Genomic DNA, 23,703 nt, shown 5'->3' on the forward strand with positions numbered 1-23,703 from the left:
GTTCTTTTATACACCATGATTCGAAACGTTAGTGAAACTATATACAACGGGCTTTAAAATCGTTACTTATTGGAACCATAATCGGACTTCAATAGAAAAAATAAAAATAATATTCGCCACTATTTAATTTTTTCACCAAAATTCAAATAAAATAAATGTCTAATAATATCGCCCACTCCATATAACATATTTTTTTCTAAAATTGAGATTGATCATTACAACTAGTTCTTAAAATTTATATTGGTCCCATTTTTAATAAATACAAGATGCTATTAAAAAACTTCACAATGCCCTTACAACTCAATAAATAAAATCTGGTCTTTTTTCGACAATTATTCACAAGTGTTAACCCTAAATGATCTGAATCCTCAACCTATTGAGCTATAAGCTCAATTGCAGTTCCCGGAAATGTGCAATATCTCGAATCAATCCGTGCTATAGATCCCCATAATTGATCTATAACACTTGAATCTCGAACCATGAAGAAGAACGAATTGAACGAGTAGAGAAACAACATCGTTAACTATGTGAAAAATATGATTTTTATTAAGAGTTCTTAGGGGCCTAGTGCATACTCTAGACTATTTATAGTCTAGACCCCTTGGTTACATAAAAGGCCTAATAAGCCCAAAAGTAACCGCAACCAGCAACGGTAATATTGTTACATAAGCCTAACTAGTTTTAGCCCTACAAATCGTACATCACAAAAACTAATAATGATATATTTACAAGCTTAAAACCGTCACATCGGAAAATCATTCCATGATCTTCATGGGTTGATAAAATTCTGTTATCGATCATTGACCGGGATGTTGTATCATGTATGGGCTCATATACATCAGTTTACAATCTCATATCAACCATTTCTAAACCTCTATGTACCTTGTTGTGAATCTGTAGCAATATGAATGCCATGCAGCTCGGCATCAGGACCACTGTCACGTGGACCGCCACCACCACCATCACCATCACTAGAACCCGAACCATCTTGACGTTTGGTGGTGGTGCTGGTTAGAGCATTCTTTTTCTTGGCTTTTTGGGCCCAACTAATAAGACCTGCTTGCACATGCTCATCAAACATTGACTTCTTGAAATTGCTTCCCATCTACATAATAACCATTTAGTGTGTTAACTTTTTGGTGTTTTTAGTATGATCCAAGAAATAAAGTTTTGATCTTATAGTAGAGGTGTCAATCGTATCCTGTTAGCGGGTTGGTGGGTTGAATAGTTTTAACCGAACATGACTCTATTTTTATTAATGTTAAAACATCAACCCTAACACTTAAAATCATGTAACCTGAACGTAGCCTATTTATCCAAACGTGTCAAGCTGGTTGGTGGATGATAACCAAGTTGTAAATGTGTTAATTGAGTTGGTGAGTTGTCAAAAAATAATGGGTTACACGCGTTATAAACGGTTAGTGATTGACTTGTTTAAACAGGTTGGGAGGTCGAATTTTTAGTGATGGACTTGTTTAAACGGGTAGTGATTGATTTTGTTTCTTGTTTTTGTTTTTGTTTTTGTTTGTTTGTGGGCTGCTTTTGTCTTGTAAGTGATCCCTCTTTTAGTTTAATAAATTTGGCCTTTAAGAAAAAAAGAAAGAAAAGAAAAAAGCTAAGCAATTTGGCAGGGCAACCTGCTTACCTAAGCAGTTTGATGGGTCAACATATTTAACTAAACAAGTTGACGGGTTGACCTTTTTAACTAAACAAGTTATAACTAGGCCAACCCGAACATGACTCGTTAAATTAAGGAAGAACCCATTTATCTAAACGTGTTTGCGGGTGATAACAAAGTTAAAGCATACTAATCAAGTTGGTGGGTTGTCAAAAAATGGGTTAAGCAGGTTAGTGGATTATTTAACTAAACATGCTAATAGGCCAGCTCGAACATGACAAGTTTAATTAAACCAGTCAACCCAAAAACGACCCATTTAATTAAACAAGTCAACTCAAACAAACCCAAAATCTAATTAATTTCATGTTGGGTTGAGGTTATGCCCAGAATTGTTACCCCTACCTTAAACCCAAAGTTCATACAATTTGAGAATGAAACTAGTTACCTGTGTGACAAGCGCATAAAGTGGTAGAGTACTGTAACTACACATAACTTGAACAAACGCCCTAAAACAAATAAAGAAACATCTTACAGGCAAACTAAAAAAGGCCTAAAACAGGAATAATAATCATGCATTACCCAATAATGAGTCTTGGGATGATGTAAATCAATTTCCCCATTATGCATGAATGGGGGCCAAATTGAACCTGTTGACATGACAAATTTGATCAATTTCTATCCATTTATAGATATTATTTTTTTTTTTCTAAAGGTGACAATTTTGAAAAACTTGTATTAAAACGGGTCAATTCGAGTTGTATTATTTCATAAGTGATTAAGTATGAAAATAATTTATAAGTAGTTAAGTGTGATGCTTAAATCGTCATAAATAATTTTGATTAAAAAATATATTATCATTGTCATTATAGCCGTTTCAAAAAAAAAAAATCATTGTAATAATACAACTTGTGTAACTATATAAAACATATAATCATTGTGATAATGCAAGTTTAAGCCACTTGTTCTTGCATGAACTCGTTTGTGACACATTACTCGATCCACCCGTTTTGTCACCCCTGATTATATGGGCTTTACGAGATAAAACTTACTAGTATCCAGAAGAAGAATGAGATCTCAAACGCGTTTTGGAAAAGGATAAAATGTATAAAGTGACGAACGATCTTTGGTCGATGAAACCAAAAGTGCTCATCTGAAGGTTTTACCACCAATTCACCTTCTATGGCTATATGTCTCTCAGCAACCTCATGTGCCAACTGAATGATTACGTGTTCTAGTTTGGTACCCACAGCAAGTAGAAGCTGAGAACATCATTATATTATGTTATTAAAAGCAGAAAAGAAAATTATAAAAACCAAAATATTTACTTAAATATACCAAAATTTGGTATTTTCATGCAAAATAAGTTTTTTTTTAAATGATATTTACCCTATTTTATATTTCATACTATAAATGATGTCATGAACTCATGGCTACTACACTGGTTCTTTATTTGGTGATGCATATTTTTAAGTTGGGCGACTTTACCATGAAGGGAATAAAAGCTATCCAAAAATATGTATGCCAACCTGCAAGAAAACCAAGGAACAAAAATACCTTGTGACAAAAAGCCTTTAAATAATCTAATAATACTTGAATAATATACTTAACTTAGAAAAGTGTCGCGTACCGTCAATATTCAGCAACAAGAATATGATCACAAATATCCATAAATACCAACTACAATCAATAAAAGCACATATTAGCATTGTTGTAGTAACTGCTAGTCCCTAGTCGGACGGTGGGGAGGGGACTAGCAATTAATTTGAATTAACTGGGATTAACCGATGATGAATCGGCGCTTAGTCGGATTTGTTCAACATGCATATATATCATCATAGCCCACTTTTGACTTTCATAAGTCAATAAGGTTACTCTTTAAAGCATTCCCGGCAGCTCCTCTATAATTATGTGAGGGAGTTCTCTAAATTTTTTTTAGAGGATTATAAGTAATTGTGAGTAAAGAGGAGAGAAAATTTTAAAGAGATAAGTAAATTTTGAGTAAATTTAAAGCAACACTGTTTGTCCTCTATTTATTTCTTAATATATTTGAAAGTGGTTGTAAATGAAAGAGAGAGAAAATATAATGATAAAAATTTTAAAAAATATTATTTAATTGTATATGAGAGAGAAAATGTAGTGATTTTTAGTGTAGTTACAAAAATAGAGATAAAGATACCAGAAATGCTCTAACATCATTGCTTCAAAATTTTGATGATGAAAGAAAGCATTCATAAATAAAATCACTTATGCAATTGTTGTAGTTCTCAAAATAGTAGGTTTGTAGAAACCACTTGCCTGATGCCAACAACTTTCCTAAAATCGTCTTCGAGGGCACGCATCATGTACTTGTGAAAATTAAATTTTCGGTTACCCCTGCAATGCGTCTACAATATCATGAAATCATTTGTGTACTTTCTAAAATGATAATACAAAGACAGTGACGCTTAAAACAAGTTACCATAATAAATCCTAGTCGTAGAGCACAATAATCTGGTTCGGTGACTGATCCATAGAATTGCTTGGCGAATGATCTCTTCAAAATTGTTGATAACGTTAGAGTTTAGTACAAATTGGGTACATAGATAAGATAAGATTGCACGCATAAACCATTCAAGACGTGAAATGCAAGTAATAGCACTTCTTTTTTGTAATCATGAGAACCCATTAAGGAAAACTCACGAGGCCCATTACTTGGACCTTGAAGAGGATAATCCAATAATCAAACGCTCACCACTCTTTCACTGTTTGAAAGTTGCAATAATACTTGTTTGAGTTAATTACTCGGATAGTCCATGTGCTTTTACATGGACTGCAGGTTAATTTGATTCTTAACTTTGAGAAATAACATTTGTGGTCCCAATTGTTTGCCAATTTTTCAAAGTTAAGGATCAAACCTACGATCCATGTAAGCTATATGAATCATCCGAGTAATTAATTCTACGTGTTTAGTTTGACCGAAAATAAAATAGTTTTGTTTTTGGGATGTGATGAAAAATGTACACGTTTCTTTTTGGCAAGTTACTTGTGTAATACTTTGTGATTTAGTACATGTTATTTCAAACATCTAACAAACATATATTGTTTATAGTTCGATAATAAGATGATGTGCAACAAAAACCAAATGGCGTCCAAACGTCAGTAATAATTTACCAGCCAACCTAAAGCCTCCGAACGTTTGCCAAGACCCATAAAGCGTTTTGTGATGAAGTCATGATCTCTAACATTTGTGAATTCCGGCTCGGCAGCTGTAAATCATCATAAATGAGACCGATGAAAATCTGAAATGTTAATACTAAATGACCAATATAAAGAAGGAGTTTACGAGCCCACAAGTATGTGAATACATCTTCTGCTATTTTGGTGAGCTTTCAACACTGCTTGACCCGAAAGTTTTTAAACTTACACTTTAGAAACAAAATATAAACAAAATCGAGTAAAGTAAATTACCTTTCGAAGAGTCGGACTCGTCTTCTTTGATAGATATTTCCCATTTCTTCCACTGCCTTATCTAATTTGTAAAAAAAAAATTAATTACATAATGTTATTAAAAAAAAAAAACCACCCACGAGGGGATTTACTAACCTTAGCCCCGCCAAATATAACAGTTAGAACAGAAAATGTCACGTGCACAATAGCAAGTACAAAAATAAAGATGTGTAGATGATGCAATGCCTCGGTGGATAACAATGGGACCTTATTCTGTTTAAGAAATGACAATGGTAAACAAACAATAGTTATATATGTAATTCAATAAAAAAAAGTTACAAAAACGAAACAAAAAACTTAGTTTGTGGGACAGCTTGATCCGACCTAAGTAAATATCGCCCGTTTTGCCTGAAGTTTAAATGGTTGGTTTGGTTTACTACAAAGATCTTGTAGAGAAAATGCATAAGTTACTAGTAAATGTTTCGGTTCATCATCTGCACTAGAAAGTCATTGGTGCAAGTTAAATTTTTAGTATATATATTTTTTAAACTTCAGTTGATTCCTAGGTGCATTAGGTAAGTAATTTGCAGTGTGACATTTTTTTTAAACTTTTTTACTTTATGTTGATTCGTAGGTGTTGTGAAATCCAATCGATCAATATGGCGTCTCAGACCAATCATTGATTTCTTTTGGGCAATCATTAATTTCATTTCCGTGTTCTTCGCCACTATGTTTTCGGTAATATTAATTCCCAAAATTCGTCTCCATATATGCAATAATGCCTATTATTAAACATTATGTTATGTATGTATGCCTTGCATTTGTAGATGGAGAAATCTAATGGCTACAAGAAGTCATCTGGTTCCAGCACGAAATGGGGCGGTGGCGGCGGCCCTGGCGGTCCTTATGGTGGCGGTCCTCGTGGGCCGCCACGTGGATTAGACAATGTTAGAGGCATAGACCACAGTATGTTATTCCAAATATTTTCATTTGATTTATTTATTATAACATGTAGCGCCTCTGTAGCAGTATTGATGAGACTGTTGTTTTGTCTTTGTGCAGACTCGCTACCTGCATGTGGATCCTGCTGTGGAGGTTAATAGGTTGCAGATTCAGATACGTATAATCTTGTTTTCGATGTTGTTAAGTGATGACAATAAATTTGGGTAAAATTGTGTTATTTTAGTACGTTACTGCTTGTTTGACGCCGCATTTTAATATAGTTATGTGATATGGAATAACTGGAATCTGATTATCAGCTGTAAGAAAACAAATTGTGTTAAAGAAGAGAGTTTTTGAATGTCTGAAGTGATAAGTGATCATAGTTAAGTGATCATATGTTCTAAATTTAGAGGTGTAACGAGCCGAGCTCGATTCATGAGTGGCTTTATAAGCTCGAGCTCAGCTCGTGAGTGGTTTTTCAAGCTCTATATTGGCTCATGCTTGACTCGGTTATTATTTATTTAATTATTGTTTCTATATCGTTATATATTTTTATGTACGTTTATAATTTTAATTTTTGTATATAATGCAATATATATATTATTTTTAGCATATTATATATATAATAGTGTTACTATGTAAATACATAAGAAATATATTTTAAAACATTTATATAGATAAAATGCATGTTTAGGCTCGTAAACCTAGCCAACCTTGATATGTGAAGCCCAGACGCTAACCTGTTTACCAAATGTGCTTAAATATAAGCTCAAGCTGAGCTCGTTGAAGCTAAATTCAATTTAAGTCTTGACGAGTTGATCTCAAGTGGCTCATGAACAGCTCGGCTTCTTTACACCATAGTTCAAATACGTAACGCTTACATTCATAGACCTTAAATAGTCATAATTAGGAGGCGTCCCGCTTTATTAGCTTTGGACATACGATCTTAAGGGTGATCATGGCACGCAACCCAGACCGCAGTGATATCAGACCGAATTAAAATTGAAGACGGCGTCTAAAATTGAAGACGGCGTCTGGTTCTAGGCCGAGACCGAAACGAGAAACCCAATAAATGTAATATTAGACCAATGACCAACTGCCTGCTTTCAGTTTGGCGGTCAATCACCGGGGCTGAACTCAAAATTGCTCACCCAGTCACCTCCAGTGTGGTCCATCCAGGCATCCATAGTCACACTCATTGCGTGGAACCACCCAAATAAAAAACGCGTTCGGTTATTGGTCATGTGTATGGTCTCCACCAAGATCTAAAATATTTGAGTAAAACTATTATTATGATTGCATAGTATTAATAAAACATTTACGATCATAGTTTGGAAGCATTGTATAAGTTGTGTGGTCCATCCATTGTCACACTCATTGCTTGAAAACACCCTTTAATCATTCATGTACATGGTCAAGCTTTTGTCATGTTCCATTTGTTCAAATGAGAATTATGCATTTGAGATATTATTCAAAGATACCAATTTATGCTTTCTATGTGTATAAGTTTGTTTATTGTAGCTCTTCTTTTGCCCAAAGGATATGGACATTGACATCATCTTGATGGTGATATTTGATAGTTAGGTTTAAACTTAAAAGGACTGTATAGTATTTGTTTGGATCCCATCAATGATTTTGATGATTTATTAAATTATAGTGAGAGCCATTTGATAGTTATATAAGTTAAAACATAAAAAGGACTAAATTATATTCAGTGTTGCAAAAATCCCGACTAGGCATCGATTAATCCCCGATTAATCGCTAGTCCCCACTTTACTGATTAATTTTGGGCTAGTCGGCTAATTAATCTGTCAACGATCAAATCTGGTCAAAATCGACGGTTTCCGGCAAAATTCCAGCAAAAACCAGCGGTTTCCAGCGATATTTCAGTCAATTGCTGGCCAAAATATGTTTGTGTATGTATAAAACTGAAAATTACATAAAAAAATGTGTGCGTGTATATATAAATTTGAAAAATATGCATTAAAGTCCAATCCGATTAATCCCGATTAAACTCGATTAATCCCGATTAATCTCTAGTCTCCACCGCACCGCCCGACTAGCAACTAGCGATTTTTACAAATTATATTTGTTTGGATCCAATCATATATTTTGATTAGCTAATAGATTATAGTGATAGCCATAGCTGTACCTAGTGTTCTTGAGCCATTTTTAAGTTGAAATCCGAGTTCTAACGTATAAAGAATTCGATAGGAATTATCAAGGCCGCAGCTTCAATCGAGAACAACCTCTACCGCTGAAGTTAGACATTCATATCAGTATCAATATGCATATCTAGTGTAAGAACATGTAAATATGTACAAGTATCACTATCATTGACACTAGTTCTTATTACTGAATATCAACACTTCAACATAGTGATTCTAACACGCGAGAACAAATAACCGTCTTTCAAACAGGATGAAGGATCACTTTAACGCCGTTCTTAGGAGTAAGGATGTACACATCAGCCGGATAATGAACATGATTATCCGAAAGGGTGAGCCTATAACGCTGCAAGATCATTGAAAGCGCAATCTTCGCTTCATTTGTGGTGAAATTTAAGCCAACACAAGTTCGAGGTCCCATCCCAAAAGGAAGAAAAGCCGCAGCATTGTTGTTGGTAGCTTTAGCCACGCCATTCACGAATCTTTCGGGTCGAAAACAATGAACATCCTTTCCCCAAATCTCTGAGTTGTGATGAAGTGCAAGAATTGAGATGAAAATATTCAATCCGGTTGAAAGTTTAAGGTTTCCCAATTTGATTTCCCTCTCGGCTTTTCTTGTGACCGTTAGCACCGGGGGGATATAGCCTTAGTGACTCATGTATCCCCATGTTCATCTGCATTGATCAACAAGTTAACAAATTTATATACATTCAAACAAACGTATCTCAGGAGATAGAGAGGCTGCTCCTATTAAATCCCGACTAAAAAAACCTCTTTTTTTATTTTTTATTTTTTTTACGTTTACAGTGCAGTAATCCAGATAACATAATAATGAGAAGGAAAATAAACAGTTTCTTACTGTTTTAAGTCTTGCAATGCCATCCGAAGTTGGGATATTCTGACCAAATAGCCCGATCACTTCTTCCCTTAACTTGTCTTGCCATTCTTGATTAATCGCTAGAAGGAAAACCGTCCACGAAAGTAAGCTTGTGGTCGTGAGATGACCCGCCCCGTATATGGTTTTGATCTCATCAATCATGTGCTCTATTGTGATCCTGTTACTTTCATTAGGATCATTAGCCATTTTCACAAGCTGTCCAAGGTAATCACTTCCATACTCATCAACCTCTTCATCCGTATTCTCCTTTCGTTTCTTCACAATGTCTAGAATCGATTTCTTTATTGCCTTTTCAAGCTTCTCCGCTTCTCTTTCATCTTTTGTTTTCGATATCAAACTGAAATGCAACCAGTGAATATCAGTGACCAATATTGTTAGACAAGTTTATTATCCATTACAGTTATTATTGTTGGATTTATCATTTATCTTTAAGCTTATATTTTCTATAATGCGAATTAAATATTAGGATAGTTTATTCGCATATTATTATTATTATTATCATTGTAATTTCTTTATGTGAAGAGATTTGTTTTCAGTATTATTCACTAATACAGATCTTACCTGATTCCTGGAAACCGTAACCTGTACACATTTCTAACCGTTATTGCTGTTAATCTCGCCTCCATCTCAAATATATGCTTCCCTTCAACATAACTACTACCAAACGCCGTTCTTGATATCACCTCGGTTGTGACCAACCCGGATTCGGCAGCTCCTCTATAATTATGTGAGGGAGTTCTCTAAATTTTTTTTAGAGGATTATAAGTAATTGTGAGTAAAGGGGAGAAAAAATTTTAAAGAGATAAGTAAATTTAAAGCAACACTGTTTGTCCTCTATTTATTTCTTAATATATTTGAAAGTGGTTGTAAATGGAAGAGAGAGAAAATATAATGATAAAAATTTTAAAAAATATTATTTAATTGTATATGAGAGAGAAAATGTAGTGATTTTTAGTGTAGTTACAAAAATAGAGATAAAGATACCAGAAATGCTCTAACATCATTGCTTCAAAATTTTGATGATGAAAGAAAGCATTCATAAATAAAATCACTTATGCAATTGTTGTAGTTCTCAAAATAGTAGGTTTGTAGAAACCACTTGCCTGATGCCAACAACTTTCCTAAAATCGTCTTCGAGGGCACGCATCATGTACTTGTGAAAATTAAATTTTCGGTTACCCCTGCAATGCGTCTACAATATCATGAAATCATTTGTGTACTTTCTAAAATGATAATACAAAGACAGTGACGCTTAAAACAAGTTACCATAATAAATCCTAGTCGTAGAGCACAATAATCTGGTTCGGTGACTGATCCATAGAATTGCTTGGCGAATGATCTCTTCAAAATTGTTGATAACGTTAGAGTTTAGTACAAATTGGGTACATAGATAAGATAAGATTGCACGCATAAACCATTCAAGACGTGAAATGCAAGTAATAGCACTTCTTTTTTGTAATCATGAGAACCCATTAAGGAAAACTCACGAGGCCCATTACTTGGACCTTGAAGAGGATAATCCAATAATCAAACGCTCACCACTCTTTCACTGTTTGAAAGTTGCAATAATACTTGTTTGAGTTAATTACTCGGATAGTCCATGTGCTTTTACATGGACTGCAGGTTAATTTGATTCTTAACTTTGAGAAATAACATTTGTGGTCCCAATTGTTTGCCAATTTTTCAAAGTTAAGGATCAAACCTACGATCCATGTAAGCTATATGAATCATCCGAGTAATTAATTCTACGTGTTTAGTTTGACCGAAAATAAAATAGTTTTGTTTTTGGGATGTGATGAAAAATGTACACGTTTCTTTTTGGCAAGTTACTTGTGTAATACTTTGTGATTTAGTACATGTTATTTCAAACATCTAACAAACATATATTGTTTATAGTTCGATAATAAGATGATGTGCAACAAAAACCAAATGGCGTCCAAACGTCAGTAATAATTTACCAGCCAACCTAAAGCCTCCGAACGTTTGCCAAGACCCATAAAGCGTTTTGTGATGAAGTCATGATCTCTAACATTTGTGAATTCCGGCTCGGCAGCTGTAAATCATCATAAATGAGACCGATGAAAATCTGAAATGTTAATACTAAATGACCAATATAAAGAAGGAGTTTACGAGCCCACAAGTATGTGAATACATCTTCTGCTATTTTGGTGAGCTTTCAACACTGCTTGACCCGAAAGTTTTTAAACTTACACTTTAGAAACAAAATATAAACAAAATCGAGTAAAGTAAATTACCTTTCGAAGAGTCGGACTCGTCTTCTTTGATAGATATTTCCCATTTCTTCCACTGCCTTATCTAATTTGTAAAAAAAAAATTAATTACATAATGTTATTAAAAAAAAAAAACCACCCACGAGGGGATTTACTAACCTTAGCCCCGCCAAATATAACAGTTAGAACAGAAAATGTCACGTGCACAATAGCAAGTACAAAAATAAAGATGTGTAGATGATGCAATGCCTCGGTGGATAACAATGGGACCTTATTCTGTTTAAGAAATGACAATGGTAAACAAACAATAGTTATATATGTAATTCAATAAAAAAAAGTTACAAAAACGAAACAAAAAACTTAGTTTGTGGGACAGCTTGATCCGACCTAAGTAAATATCGCCCGTTTTGCCTGAAGTTTAAATGGTTGGTTTGGTTTACTACAAAGATCTTGTAGAGAAAATGCATAAGTTACTAGTAAATGTTTCGGTTCATCATCTGCACTAGAAAGTCATTGGCGCAAGTTAAATTTTTAGTATATATATTTTTTAAACTTCAGTTGATTCCTAGGTGCATTAGGTAAGTAATTTGCAGTGTGACATTTTTTTTAAACTTTTTTACTTTATGTTGATTCGTAGGTGTTGTGAAATCCAATCGATCAATATGGCGTCTCAGACCAATCATTGATTTCTTTTGGGCAATCATTAATTTCATTTCCGTGTTCTTCGCCACTATGTTTTCGGTAATATTAATTCCCAAAATTCGTCTCCATATATGCAATAATGCCTATTATTAAACATTATGTTATGTATGTATGCCTTGCATTTGTAGATGGAGAAATCTAATGGCTACAAGAAGTCATCTGGTTCCAGCACGAAATGGGGCGGTGGCGGCGGCCCTGGCGGTCCTTATGGTGGCGGTCCTCGTGGGCCGCCACGTGGATTAGACAATGTTAGAGGCATAGACCACAGTATGTTATTCCAAATATTTTCATTTGATTTATTTATTATAACATGTAGCGCCTCTGTAGCAGTATTGATGAGACTGTTGTTTTGTCTTTGTGCAGACTCGCTACCTGCATGTGGATCCTGCTGTGGAGGTTAATAGGTTGCAGATTCAGATACGTATAATCTTGTTTTCGATGTTGTTAAGTGATGACAATAAATTTGGGTAAAATTGTGTTATTTTAGTACGTTACTGCTTGTTTGACGCCGCATTTTAATATAGTTATGTGATATGGAATAACTGGAATCTGATTATCAGCTGTAAGAAAACAAATTGTGTTAAAGAAGAGAGTTTTTGAATGTCTGAAGTGATAAGTGATCATAGTTAAGTGATCATATGTTCTAAATTTAGAGGTGTAACGAGCCGAGCTCGATTCATGAGTGGCTTTATAAGCTCGAGCTCAGCTCGTGAGTGGTTTTTCAAGCTCTATATTGGCTCATGCTTGACTCGGTTATTATTTATTTAATTATTGTTTCTATATCGTTATATATTTTTATGTACGTTTATAATTTTAATTTTTGTATATAATGCAATATATATATTATTTTTAGCATATTATATATATAATAGTGTTACTATGTAAATACATAAGAAGTATATTTTAAAACATTTATATAGATAAAATGCATGTTTAGGCTCGTAAACCTAGCCAACCTTGATATGTGAAGCCCAGACGCTAACCTGTTTACCAAATGTGCTTAAATATAAGCTCAAGCTGAGCTCGTTGAAGCTAAATTCAATTTAAGTCTTGACGAGTTGATCTCAAGTGGCTCATGAACAGCTCGGCTTCTTTACACCATAGTTCAAATACGTAACGCTTACATTCATAGACCTTAAATAGTCATAATTAGGAGGCGTCCCGCTTTATTAGCTTTGGACATACGATCTTAAGGGTGATCATGGCACGCAACCCAGACCGCAGTGATATCAGACCGAATTAAAATTGAAGACGGCGTCTAAAATTGAAGACGGCGTCTGGTTCTAGGCCGAGACCGAAACGAGAAACCCAATAAATGTAATATTAGACCAATGACCAACTGCCTGCTTTCAGTTTGGCGGTCAATCACCGGGGCTGAACTCAAAATTGCTCACCCAGTCACCTCCAGTGTGGTCCATCCAGGCATCCATAGTCACACTCATTGCGTGGAACCACCCAAATAAAAAACGCGTTCGGTTATTGGTCATGTGTATGGTCTCCACCAAGATCTAAAATATTTGAGTAAAACTATTATTATGATTGCATAGTATTAATAAAACATTTACGATCATAGTTTGGAAGCATTGTATAAGTTGTGTGGTCCATCCATTGTCACACTCATTGCTTGAAAACACCCTTTAATCATTCATGTACATGGTCAAGCTTTTGTCATGTTCCATTTGTTCAAATGAGAATTATGCATTTGAGATATTATTCAAAGATACCAATTTATGCTTTCTATGTGTATAAGTTTGTTTATTGTAGCTCTTCTTTTGCCCAAAGGATATGGACATTGACATCATCTTGATGGTGATATTTGATAGTTAGGTTTAAACTTAAAAGGACTGTATAGTATTTGTTTGGATCCCATCAATGATTTTGATGATTTATTAAATTATAGTGAGAGCCATTTGATAGTTATATAAGTTAAAACATAAAAAGGACTAAATTATATTCAGTGTTGCAAAAATCCCGACTAGGCATCGATTAATCCCCGATTAATCGCTAGTCCCCACTTTACTGATTAATTTTGGGCTAGTCGGCTAATTAATCTGTCAACGATCAAATCTGGTCAAAATCGACGGTTTCCGGCAAAATTCCAGCAAAAACCAGCGGTTTCCAGCGATATTTCAGTCAATTGCTGGCCAAAATATGTTTGTGTATGTATAAAACTGAAAATTACATAAAAAAATGTGTGCGTGTATATATAAATTTGAAAAATATGCATTAAAGTCCAATCCGATTAATCCCGATTAAACTCGATTAATCCCGATTAATCTCTAGTCTCCACCGCACCGCCCGACTAGCAACTAGCGATTTTTACAAATTATATTTGTTTGGATCCAATCATATATTTTGATTAGCTAATAGATTATAGTGATAGCCATAGCTGTACCTAGTGTTCTTGAGCCATTTTTAAGTTGAAATCCGAGTTCTAACGTATAAAGAATTCGATAGGAATTATCAAGGCCGCAGCTTCAATCGAGAACAACCTCTACCGCTGAAGTTAGACATTCATATCAGTATCAATATGCATATCTAGTGTAAGAACATGTAAATATGTACAAGTATCACTATCATTGACACTAGTTCTTATTACTGAATATCAACACTTCAACATAGTGATTCTAACACGCGAGAACAAATAACCGTCTTTCAAACAGGATGAAGGATCACTTTAACGCCGTTCTTAGGAGTAAGGATGTACACATCAGCCGGATAATGAACATGATTATCCGAAAGGGTGAGCCTATAACGCTGCAAGATCATTGAAAGCGCAATCTTCGCTTCATTTGTGGTGAAATTTAAGCCAACACAAGTTCGAGGTCCCATCCCAAAAGGAAGAAAAGCCGCAGCATTGTTGTTGGTAGCTTTAGCCACGCCATTCACGAATCTTTCGGGTCGAAAACAATGAACATCCTTTCCCCAAATCTCTGAGTTGTGATGAAGTGCAAGAATTGAGATGAAAATATTCAATCCGGTTGAAAGTTTAAGGTTTCCCAATTTGATTTCCCTCTCGGCTTTTCTTGTGACCGTTAGCACCGGGGGGATATAGCCTTAGTGACTCATGTATCCCCATGTTCATCTGCATTGATCAACAAGTTAACAAATTTATATACATTCAAACAAACGTATCTCAGGAGATAGAGAGGCTGCTCCTATTAAATCCCGACTAAAAAAACCTCTTTTTTTATTTTTTATTTTTTTTACGTTTACAGTGCAGTAATCCAGATAACATAATAATGAGAAGGAAAATAAACAGTTTCTTACTGTTTTAAGTCTTGCAATGCCATCCGAAGTTGGGATATTCTGACCAAATAGCCCGATCACTTCTTCCCTTAACTTGTCTTGCCATTCTTGATTAATCGCTAGAAGGAAAACCGTCCACGAAAGTAAGCTTGTGGTCGTGAGATGACCCGCCCCGTATATGGTTTTGATCTCATCAATCATGTGCTCTATTGTGATCCTGTTACTTTCATTAGGATCATTAGCCATTTTCACAAGCTGTCCAAGGTAATCACTTCCATACTCATCAACCTCTTCATCCGTATTCTCCTTTCGTTTCTTCACAATGTCTAGAATCGATTTCTTTATTGCCTTTTCAAGCTTCTCCGCTTCTCTTTCATCTTTTGTTTTCGATATCAAACTGAAATGCAACCAGTGAATATCAGTGACCAATATTGTTATACAAGTTTATTATCCATTACAGTTATTATTGTTGGATTTATCATTTATCTTTAAGCTTATATTTTCTATAACGCGAATTAAATATTAGGATAGTTTATTCGCATATTATTATTATTATTATTTTCATTGTAATTTCTTTATGTGAAGAGATTTGTTTTCAGTATTATTCACTAATACAGATCTTACCTGATTCCTGGAAACCGTAACCTGTACACATTTCTAACCGTTATTGCTGTTAATCTCGCCTCCATCTCAAATATATGCTTCCCTTCAACATAACTACTACCAAACGCCGTTCTTGATATCACCTCGGTTGTGACCAACCCGGATTCGGCAGCTCCTCTATAATTATGTGAGGGAGTTCTCTAAATTTTTTTTAGAGGATTATAAGTAATTGTGAGTAAAGGGGAGAAAAAATTTTAAAGAGATAAGTAAATTTAAAGCAACACTGTTTGTCCTCTATTTATTTCTTAATATATTTGAAAGTGGTTGTAAATGGAAGAGAGAGAAAATATAATGATAAAAATTTTAAAAAATATTATTTAATTGTATATGAGAGAGAAAATGTAGTGATTTTTAGTGTAGTTACAAAAATAGAGATAAAGATACCAGAAATGCTCTAACATCATTGCTTCAAAATTTTGATGATGAAAGAAAGCATTCATAAATAAAATCACTTATGCAATTGTTGTAGTTCTCAAAATAGTAGGTTTGTAGAAACCACTTGCCTGATGCCAACAACTTTCCTAAAATCCTCTTCGAGGGCACGCATCATGTACTTGTGAAAATTAAATTTTCGGTTACCCCTGCAATGCGTCTACAATATCATGAAATCATTTGTGTACTTTCTAAAATGATAATACAAAGACAGTGACGCTTAAAACAAGTTACCATAATAAATCCTAGTCGTAGAGCACAATAATCTGGTTCGGTGACTGATCCATAGAATTGCTTGGCGAATGATCTCTTCAAAATTGTTGATAACGTTAGAGTTTAGTACAAATTGGGTACATAGATAAGATAAGATTGCACGCATAAACCATTCAAGACGTGAAATGCAAGTAATAGCACTTCTTTTTTGTAATCATGAGAACCCATTAAGGAAAACTCACGAGGCCCATTACTTGGACCTTGAAGAGGATAATCCAATAATCAAACGCTCACCACTCTTTCACTGTTTGAAAGTTGCAATAATACTTGTTTGAGTTAATTACTCGGATAGTCCATGTGCTTTTACATGGACTGCAGGTTAATTTGATTCTTAACTTTGAGAAATAACATTTGTGGTCCCAATTGTTTGCCAATTTTTCAAAGTTAAGGATCAAACCTACGATCCATGTAAGCTATATGAACCATCCGAGTAATTAATTCTACGTGTTTAGTTTGACCGAAAATAAAATAGTTTTGTTTTTGGGATGTGATGAAAAATGTACACGTTTCTTTTTGGCAAGTTACTTGTGTAATACTTTGTGATTTAGTACATGTTATTTCAAACATCTAACAAACATATATTGTTTATAGTTCGATAATAAGATGATGTGCAACAAAAACCAAATGGCGTCCAAACGTCAGTAATAATTTACCAGCCAACCTAAAGCCTCCGAACGTTTGCCAAGACCCATAAAGCGTTTTTGTGATGAAGTCATGATCTCTAACATTTGTGAATTCTGGCTCGGCAGCTGTAAATCATCATAAATGAGACCGATGAAAATCTGAAATGTTAATACTAAATGACCAATATAAAGAAGGAGTTTACGAGCCCACAAGTATGTGAGCTTTCAACACTGCTTGACCCGAAAGTTTTTAAACTTACACTTTAGAAACAAAATATAAACAAAATCGAGTAAAGTAAATTACCTTTCGAAGAGTCGGACTCGTCTTCTTTGATAGATATTTCCCATTTCTTCCACTGCCTTATCTAATTTGTAAAAAAAAAAAATTAATTACATAATGTTATTAAAAAAAAAAACCACCCACGAGGGGATTTACTAACCTTAGCCCCGCCAAATATAACAGTTAGAACAGAAAATGTCACGTGCACAATAGCAAGTACAAAAATAAAGATGTGTAGATGATGCAATGCCTCGGTGGATAACAATGGGACCTTATTCTGTTTAAGAAATGACAATGGTAAACAAACAATAGTTATATATGTAATTCAATAAAAAAAAGTTACAAAAACGAAAAAAAAAAACTTAGTTTGTGGGACAGCTTGATCCGACCTAAGTAAATATCGCCCGTTTTGCCTGAAGTTTAAATGGTTGGTTTGGTTTACTACAAATTTCCAAACCGTCAACCGAACCATTAAACCCACAAAGCATGTTGAGTGGGTTGATTTGATACGGTTTGGATGGGTTTGTTGGTTTTAATGTTTTATGACCGTAACAAAAAAGTATACTTGATTACCTTTTGAGCACAAATACCCACAGGTGATTCTGTGTTTTCTAGCAAATGACGAAGAATATTCGGGTGGTCTTTGTCGTCAGGCAATGCACAAGGAAGAAAGTGTTTCATAATATCTTCGTCCACACAAATCGTGACAATTCTAGATTGACAAACTGATAATAATAGTGAAATGAATCCCAACAACATCAACTCTGCACCAAAAGTTTATGAACCAATTAGTTACTCATTTTTCGTAAAAATATCCTCCATGGAAAATCAACTTATGTTGAAACTAACTAGCAATTGGAGTAGTGTCATGTGCTATGGTGAGCCTAATCGGCAAAAATGTAGTAACCCTGTGCGCAACGGCACAAAAATGGCTTAGCTTTGTACCAACTATGATACGAGCTTAATAGTTATTGGTTGACAGTGCAAAGAGCAGTGAATGTGCCTTGTCTAATTTGCGTAAAACTGGCTAAGTTTCACGTCAATTATGATGCGTGTCTTTGTCTTGTTGGTTCGGAAAGCTAGAGCACGACTTAGTACAACGTTTATGTGTTATTATGACGTGTGTTTATGTGTTATTTGTTGCTAGTACAAAAGCAGGTGACATGTGCATCGTGTCTTAATTATGCATAATTTAGAGCATTCAGAATCCGTCCATCAAATTTAGTAAGTTGGGTTTTTATAATATAGGGAGGTGTTTAAGGTGTTGTGAGTGAAAGAAAAAGAAAACGCAGTGATTTTTTTCTTTATATTGTATGTCTTTTAATATATTTTGAAAGTGCTTGTGAGTGAATGAGAGAGAAAATGTAATTATAAAGGTATAAAAAGTATTATTTAATTGAAAATAAGAGAGAAAATATATTGTGTTTTAGTATAATTTTATATTAGATTTGAAGATAGAGGAATGGATGAAAATGCTATAAGTTTCACATCAACACAGCAACGGCATCTTAGGCTAGAATTATTATTATATATAACAATTAAGAAGTTTGGTGACGTAAACGTTGTCTCATGTGGTTATTCGACCTTTTTATTTGTTTTTTATTTGTTTTTTGATTTTAAATTCACGTCGGTTTGCTGTCGTAAAATACAGGTTTTTTTACCATTGATACCGTCAAGTGATTTCGGCCACATTCGCATCAGCTCGCGGTCGATACCTAAGGTTGTTTTTCCCGCGAGTTTTTTTTGTCCATCAATTCTGTACGAATTTGTGTGAGGTCACGACCACAACGCGCATATATTTTTGGTCATTGCTTTAACTTCGGTGTCGTAACCTGATACCAACCGAACTCGTGTCAGTTCACCACAACACATGATTTTCTGTGTACGATTTAGTGCCGACAACGTCGATTCCGACTAAATCAGCGTTATTTGCAAACACAACGTGCAAGTTTTTTTATTACTTTTTTCGTCCCTCGATTCCAGAATCTACGAATTCATATCAATTCGCAACTAAGCGCGCATGTTTTTTTGTTCGCCACATTTTTTATATTTTAAATATGTTAAACTGTTGTATTTGGGTGCGAACGAATTTATGGTTTGCTTTATTTTTGGAGCCGTAACTAGATACCAACCACAGCGTCATCGGTTTGTAGCCGCAACGCATATTTTGTTATGTTAATTTGTTGTATTTTTGCGTTAACAAATTTATTATTATATATTTGGGGGTGAAGGTGGGGGCGGGGTTATTACTGGTTTCGTAACCCGACACCAATCAAATTCACCTCGACTCACATGCGCATTGCACGATTTGATAAGTTGTATGAGTACAACTGCCAATAACATCAACCCGGCGCAACGCGCCGAGAATCTTCCTAGTTAATATCTAAATCCAGAATTCCCAAAGTAGAATACCTTCTTTAACTTTTTGTAGGGCTTGAAATAGTGGCTTCCTACCATCCTTCGTCAATTTCTGCACATAAACAATGCAAATTTGATAATAAACTCTACAATTATTTCAATAACAAAAGAGTGTTAATTATTATCATAGTTGTTGTTGTCTTCGTTATTCATAAACCATGTGTGAATTCCTAGCCGGATTTTATCGCAGTCGGCCTTCAGGCGATGGGTAATCCTCAAAACAGGAGATAGTGGGCTTGGTCTGCGATTGTGGGTATATGAGGTAGCCTTTTGTCAGGGTCGTCTCTGAAAATCTCTAGAAAAATATTGGGCCGAAGACGATTATAAATTCTTAAGAAAATAGCAATCAAACAATTAGCCCTAAATTATATAAAACTAAACATATAAATAGCACTAAATTTTATATAAAACTAAACATATAAATAACAACTAAACATAAATAACAATCAAACAACTAACCCTAAATTTTATAAAACTAAGCATATAAATAACTAACTATTAGTTTAACAGCATTAAGAATCAGTATTTCAGTGAAAAACTCAAAAATCTAACTGTGGAGTGGTAACTGGCGTAGTAGCAAAGGTCAGAGGAGGGACGCCGAATCCGGCACCGTCAGAGGACTGGAGGGTGTTATGTTCGGCGTTCGCTTGATCCCGCCTCAGTATTTTTTGTAAAGGTTTTAATTGGGCAATTGGATTGGTTAAAGGTTATAAATTTACGAACAGGGTAGATATTAATTCATATTAACTCAATTTGAATTGGGTTAAGTGGTTATGAACTTAAGACTTATTAATTATGAATTGGGGCGGGCTGATGTTATAACTTAATACTTTTATACTTTTTTTTGAAAAAAATACATACATACATACATATATCGGGGAAGTATAAAATGAAAACCCACTTGAGTTGTGAAAACCCGTGAAAACCCTATGTAACATCGCTTTTTTTTGTTTTGTTTTTTTTTGTTACACACGTAATATGTGTTGTTACATTTAATACAAAAATCGAAAAATCAAAAAAACATTTTTTTGCTATTTTTTAACATTTTTTACTAATTTTTATATATGTTTTCAGGAAAGAGAAAATGTTATATATATGTTTACATTTTTTATTAACTTTAATTGTGGACCACAAGATTTAAACTTTAATTAAAAATATGTGATTGAGAATGGGTTTCTAGAGTTTTCATAACTCAAGTGGGTTTTTATTTTAACCTAACCCTATATATATATATAGGATCAGGATCATGTGAGAATTTTTTGGGAATTAAGAACTGTGAGAACCATTTTGGACCACAAAAAAACCCAAAAATAAAAAAAAAAATCATAAAACAAAAAAAAACTAAAAAACTAAAAAAACCAAAGTTCTTATTTATCATCCCGGTTTCTAAAAAAAACCGTAAAAAAAATTCTCAGTTTAGCTAAATTATACATATATGTATAATATGTACATACATGTACACACATGTTTTTTTCCTATACACATATGTATAATTTAAGGTAAATGATAATATACATATGTGTACATTACGTAACAAGAGATTAAATGAAAGTATACATATGTGTATAAGTATAATACGAATTAAAAAGAAAAAAAAATGTTTTTTTTATATGTACACACATGTTTTTTCCTATACACATATGTATAATTTAAGGTAAATGATAATGTACATATGTGTACATTACGTAACTAGAGATTAAATGAAAGTATACATATGTGTATATGTGTAATACGAATTAAAAAGAAAAAAAATTCGGTTTTTTTTTATGAAACCGGAATGAAATATAAGAATTTTGGTTTTTTACTTTTTTAAAATTTTCGTTTTTTTTATTTTATAATTTTTTAAATATTTTTTTAGTGATCCAAATGGTTCTCAAAGTTCTCAATTTGCCAATGGTTCTCTTAGGATCCTTACCCTCTTGAGTATAGTTTGAAAACCCTCTTGAGTTGAGAAATCCCGTGAAAACCCTATGTAACATCATTTTTTTTTTGGTTACATGTAATATATGTTACATTTAATACAAAACATCGAAAACATAAAAAAAATGTTTTGCTATTTTTTTTACATTTTTTTAGTAATTTTTATATATGTTTTCAGGAGGGAGAAAATGTAAATAAACTTTTACATTTTTTATTAACTTTAATTGTGGACCACAAGATTTAATCTTTAATTAAAAACATGTGGTTGAGAATGAGTTTCTAGAGTTTTCACAACTCAAGTGGGTTTTTATTTTAACCTAACCCTATATATATATATATATATATATATATATTAAAAAATTCTCGAGCATAGTGGAGTGTCTGGCCGGTGCCGGTCGACCACCATGCCATGGTTGAGAGCCAGCCTTGCCTTTTGTCTTTGGATTTACCCCATGTACCTAGGTCGTTCAAAAGAAAATTACACAAATTACAAATAACCCTAATATTTAACACGAACCTTGCCAGCATAATGCAGAAAGCGTTCAATGGCGAGAGAAGCGCAGACCATGACGGTGCAGACGGCGGCAACAACCCGTGTAGGTGTATACTCAAACGACGTCCCTTCGCCTTCTTGCTCTCCCATGATTTTGAATGGAAACTAACTCGAATATTCAATGCGGGTTGGTGTGTAAGATGAACATGAATATGAATATGAATAGCGGATGACAGAATTGAAATGTTAGCCGACGGTAAGATGCTTCTCGCCGCCAATAATCCCGTCCAATTTTGTTGTTTGTTTCGTGATTACTTCTTCTTTCGTTACAAAACATCTTTGTTTCTCCAACCAAATGCCTTCATTCTAATCCTTACAATTAGAATTGGTGTCAAAATTTTTTGTTACATTTTATCTTTTTACCACGTACCACGTGTATGTTTCTTTCTTTTTTTACTTTTTTTAAACGATGTGTTGCTTGTTAAACACATATGTATTGTTTCTTTAACACACCATTTTTTCATGCATTAAAACATATTGTAAACATTTGTTTTTGTTTTAGATTCTTCTCTCTTCACTTCTACTAGATTATAACAACTACGTTAAGAGGTTCTATAATCAGAAACCTGTCAGACGGACCCCCTCATAGGAAGGGAAACTATACAATATATACTTTGATACCACTAGACTAGAATCTCAATTTCTCAAATAGAAAACAAAACAAAAAAGTTAAATTGAATAGAAGAATGAGACAACATTAATATTTGAAGAAACATCAATCTAAACAAAAGTTAAGATCGAAGTTTCCACAGGTTGAGGTGGTTTTGAAAGCCTTGAATCCGAGCAAGTGACCTGAATCTGCAATACTAGCAACGTCATTAGCCACGTTGCAGGAAGAAGGGCTTTCTGTAGCCACCATCTAGTGTGAGAAGTAGTATGATAAGTGATGTGTATGAGTGAGAGTCAAGAGAGTGGAATCCCTTACTTGATAGGTCTATCGAGGGTTCACACCTGCGGACTTATCCTTTGGCGTTTTTTGTCCAACGGTCTGGGTGTTTTCTACCCCAAATGGTATATCCAACCCCAATCCGAGTCCATATCTTTTCAATATTATTTATAAACAAACACACATGTATATAAACCAACTCATACGAACCATGTTTTTATTATTAAAACAAGGAGTGAAACTATATTTATGGGACCATGCATAACAATCAAGTAATTATTTAGAACGAAGGCAGCGGAAATACCCTTTCAGGTTTCCTTCAAACGCAGCCCTTGAAATCATCTTCAAAGGTTGTCTGGGTGCTTTCATCATCTTTTACCCCTGCTTTCGGAATGCATAGAACCGTGATGCATTTTTACGT

The 23,703-nt window shown here is 34.2% G+C and overlaps 4 protein-coding genes and 1 pseudogene across 4 annotated transcripts; 2 read left to right on the forward strand and 3 right to left on the reverse strand.

Annotated features, from left to right (window-relative positions):
• Positions 1-656: 656 nt before the first annotated feature.
• LOC143533304 (MLO-like protein 1) lies at positions 657-22,486 on the reverse strand. Its single transcript, XM_077028132.1, has 15 exons — positions 22,361-22,486; positions 19,918-19,975; positions 18,079-18,269; positions 13,618-13,620; positions 11,443-11,559; positions 11,308-11,368; positions 11,011-11,105; positions 10,319-10,393; positions 10,156-10,244; positions 3,246-3,295; positions 3,104-3,144; positions 2,668-2,877; positions 2,198-2,265; positions 2,064-2,124; positions 657-1,105 (listed from the first exon to the last, which is right to left on the reverse strand). Exons 1-15 carry the CDS (start codon positions 22,484-22,486, stop codon positions 875-877), a joined length of 1,476 nt encoding a protein of 491 aa, XP_076884247.1. The 3' UTR covers positions 657-874.
• LOC143533238 (uncharacterized) lies at positions 4,915-6,348 on the forward strand. The gene is made up of 4 exons (XM_077028082.1): positions 4,915-4,978; positions 5,679-5,782; positions 5,872-6,010; positions 6,107-6,348. The coding sequence occupies exons 1-4, from the start codon at positions 4,915-4,917 to the stop codon at positions 6,142-6,144; spliced, it is 345 nt and encodes a 114-aa protein (XP_076884197.1). The 3' UTR covers positions 6,145-6,348.
• On the reverse strand, positions 8,399-10,056 carry LOC143533239 (cytochrome P450 CYP749A22-like; annotated as a pseudogene).
• Positions 11,706-12,590, forward strand: LOC143533240 (uncharacterized). Its single transcript, XM_077028084.1, has 4 exons — positions 11,706-11,712; positions 11,921-12,024; positions 12,114-12,252; positions 12,349-12,590. Exons 1-4 carry the CDS (start codon positions 11,706-11,708, stop codon positions 12,384-12,386), a joined length of 288 nt encoding a protein of 95 aa, XP_076884199.1. The 3' UTR covers positions 12,387-12,590.
• Positions 14,641-17,993, reverse strand: LOC143533241 (cytochrome P450 CYP749A22-like). Its single transcript, XM_077028085.1, has 8 exons — positions 17,919-17,993; positions 17,666-17,782; positions 17,530-17,590; positions 17,256-17,398; positions 15,859-16,037; positions 15,256-15,631; positions 15,019-15,070; positions 14,641-14,918 (listed from the first exon to the last, which is right to left on the reverse strand). Exons 1-8 carry the CDS (start codon positions 17,991-17,993, stop codon positions 14,641-14,643), a joined length of 1,281 nt encoding a protein of 426 aa, XP_076884200.1.
• Positions 22,487-23,703: the final 1,217 nt, after the last annotated feature.

Source organism: Bidens hawaiensis, unplaced genomic scaffold, assembly GCF_021521415.1.
Source record: "Bidens hawaiensis isolate Kalapana, Puna unplaced genomic scaffold, B.hawaiensis_p1.1 tig00009659_1, whole genome shotgun sequence".
Taxonomy (NCBI): domain Eukaryota; kingdom Viridiplantae; phylum Streptophyta; class Magnoliopsida; order Asterales; family Asteraceae; genus Bidens; species Bidens hawaiensis.

Excerpts from the sequence above, each read along its gene's own strand:
- LOC143533238 (XM_077028082.1), top strand. The coding sequence starts at position 4,915 with ATGACCAATATAAAGAAGGAGTTTACGAGCCCACAAGTATGTGAATAC. Across the intron at positions 4,979-5,678 it reads ATACATCTTCTGCTATTTTG|GTGTTGTGAAATCCAATCGA; the intron begins GTGAGCTTTCAA and ends GTTGATTCGTAG. Across the intron at positions 5,783-5,871 it reads TCTTCGCCACTATGTTTTCG|ATGGAGAAATCTAATGGCTA; the intron begins GTAATATTAATT and ends TTGCATTTGTAG.
- LOC143533240 (XM_077028084.1), top strand. Across the intron at positions 12,025-12,113 it reads TCTTCGCCACTATGTTTTCG|ATGGAGAAATCTAATGGCTA; the intron begins GTAATATTAATT and ends TTGCATTTGTAG. Across the intron at positions 12,253-12,348 it reads TGTTAGAGGCATAGACCACA|ACTCGCTACCTGCATGTGGA; the intron begins GTATGTTATTCC and ends GTCTTTGTGCAG.
- LOC143533241 (XM_077028085.1), bottom strand. The coding sequence starts at position 17,993 with ATGCTTTGTGGGTTTAATGGTTCGGTTGACGGTTTGGAAATTTGTAGT. Across the intron at positions 17,783-17,918 it reads ACCAACCATTTAAACTTCAG|AATAAGGTCCCATTGTTATC; the intron begins GCAAAACGGGCG and ends TTTCTTAAACAG. Across the intron at positions 17,399-17,529 it reads CGAGTCCGACTCTTCGAAAG|TATTAACATTTCAGATTTTC; the intron begins GTAATTTACTTT and ends TTGGTCATTTAG.
- LOC143533304 (XM_077028132.1), bottom strand. The coding sequence starts at position 22,486 with ATGGGAGAGCAAGAAGGCGAAGGGACGTCGTTTGAGTATACACCTACA. Across the intron at positions 19,976-22,360 it reads TTCTGCATTATGCTGGCAAG|AAATTGACGAAGGATGGTAG; the intron begins GTTCGTGTTAAA and ends GTTTATGTGCAG. Across the intron at positions 1,106-2,063 it reads TTTATGCGCTTGTCACACAG|ATGGGAAGCAATTTCAAGAA; the intron begins GTAACTAGTTTC and ends GTTATTATGTAG.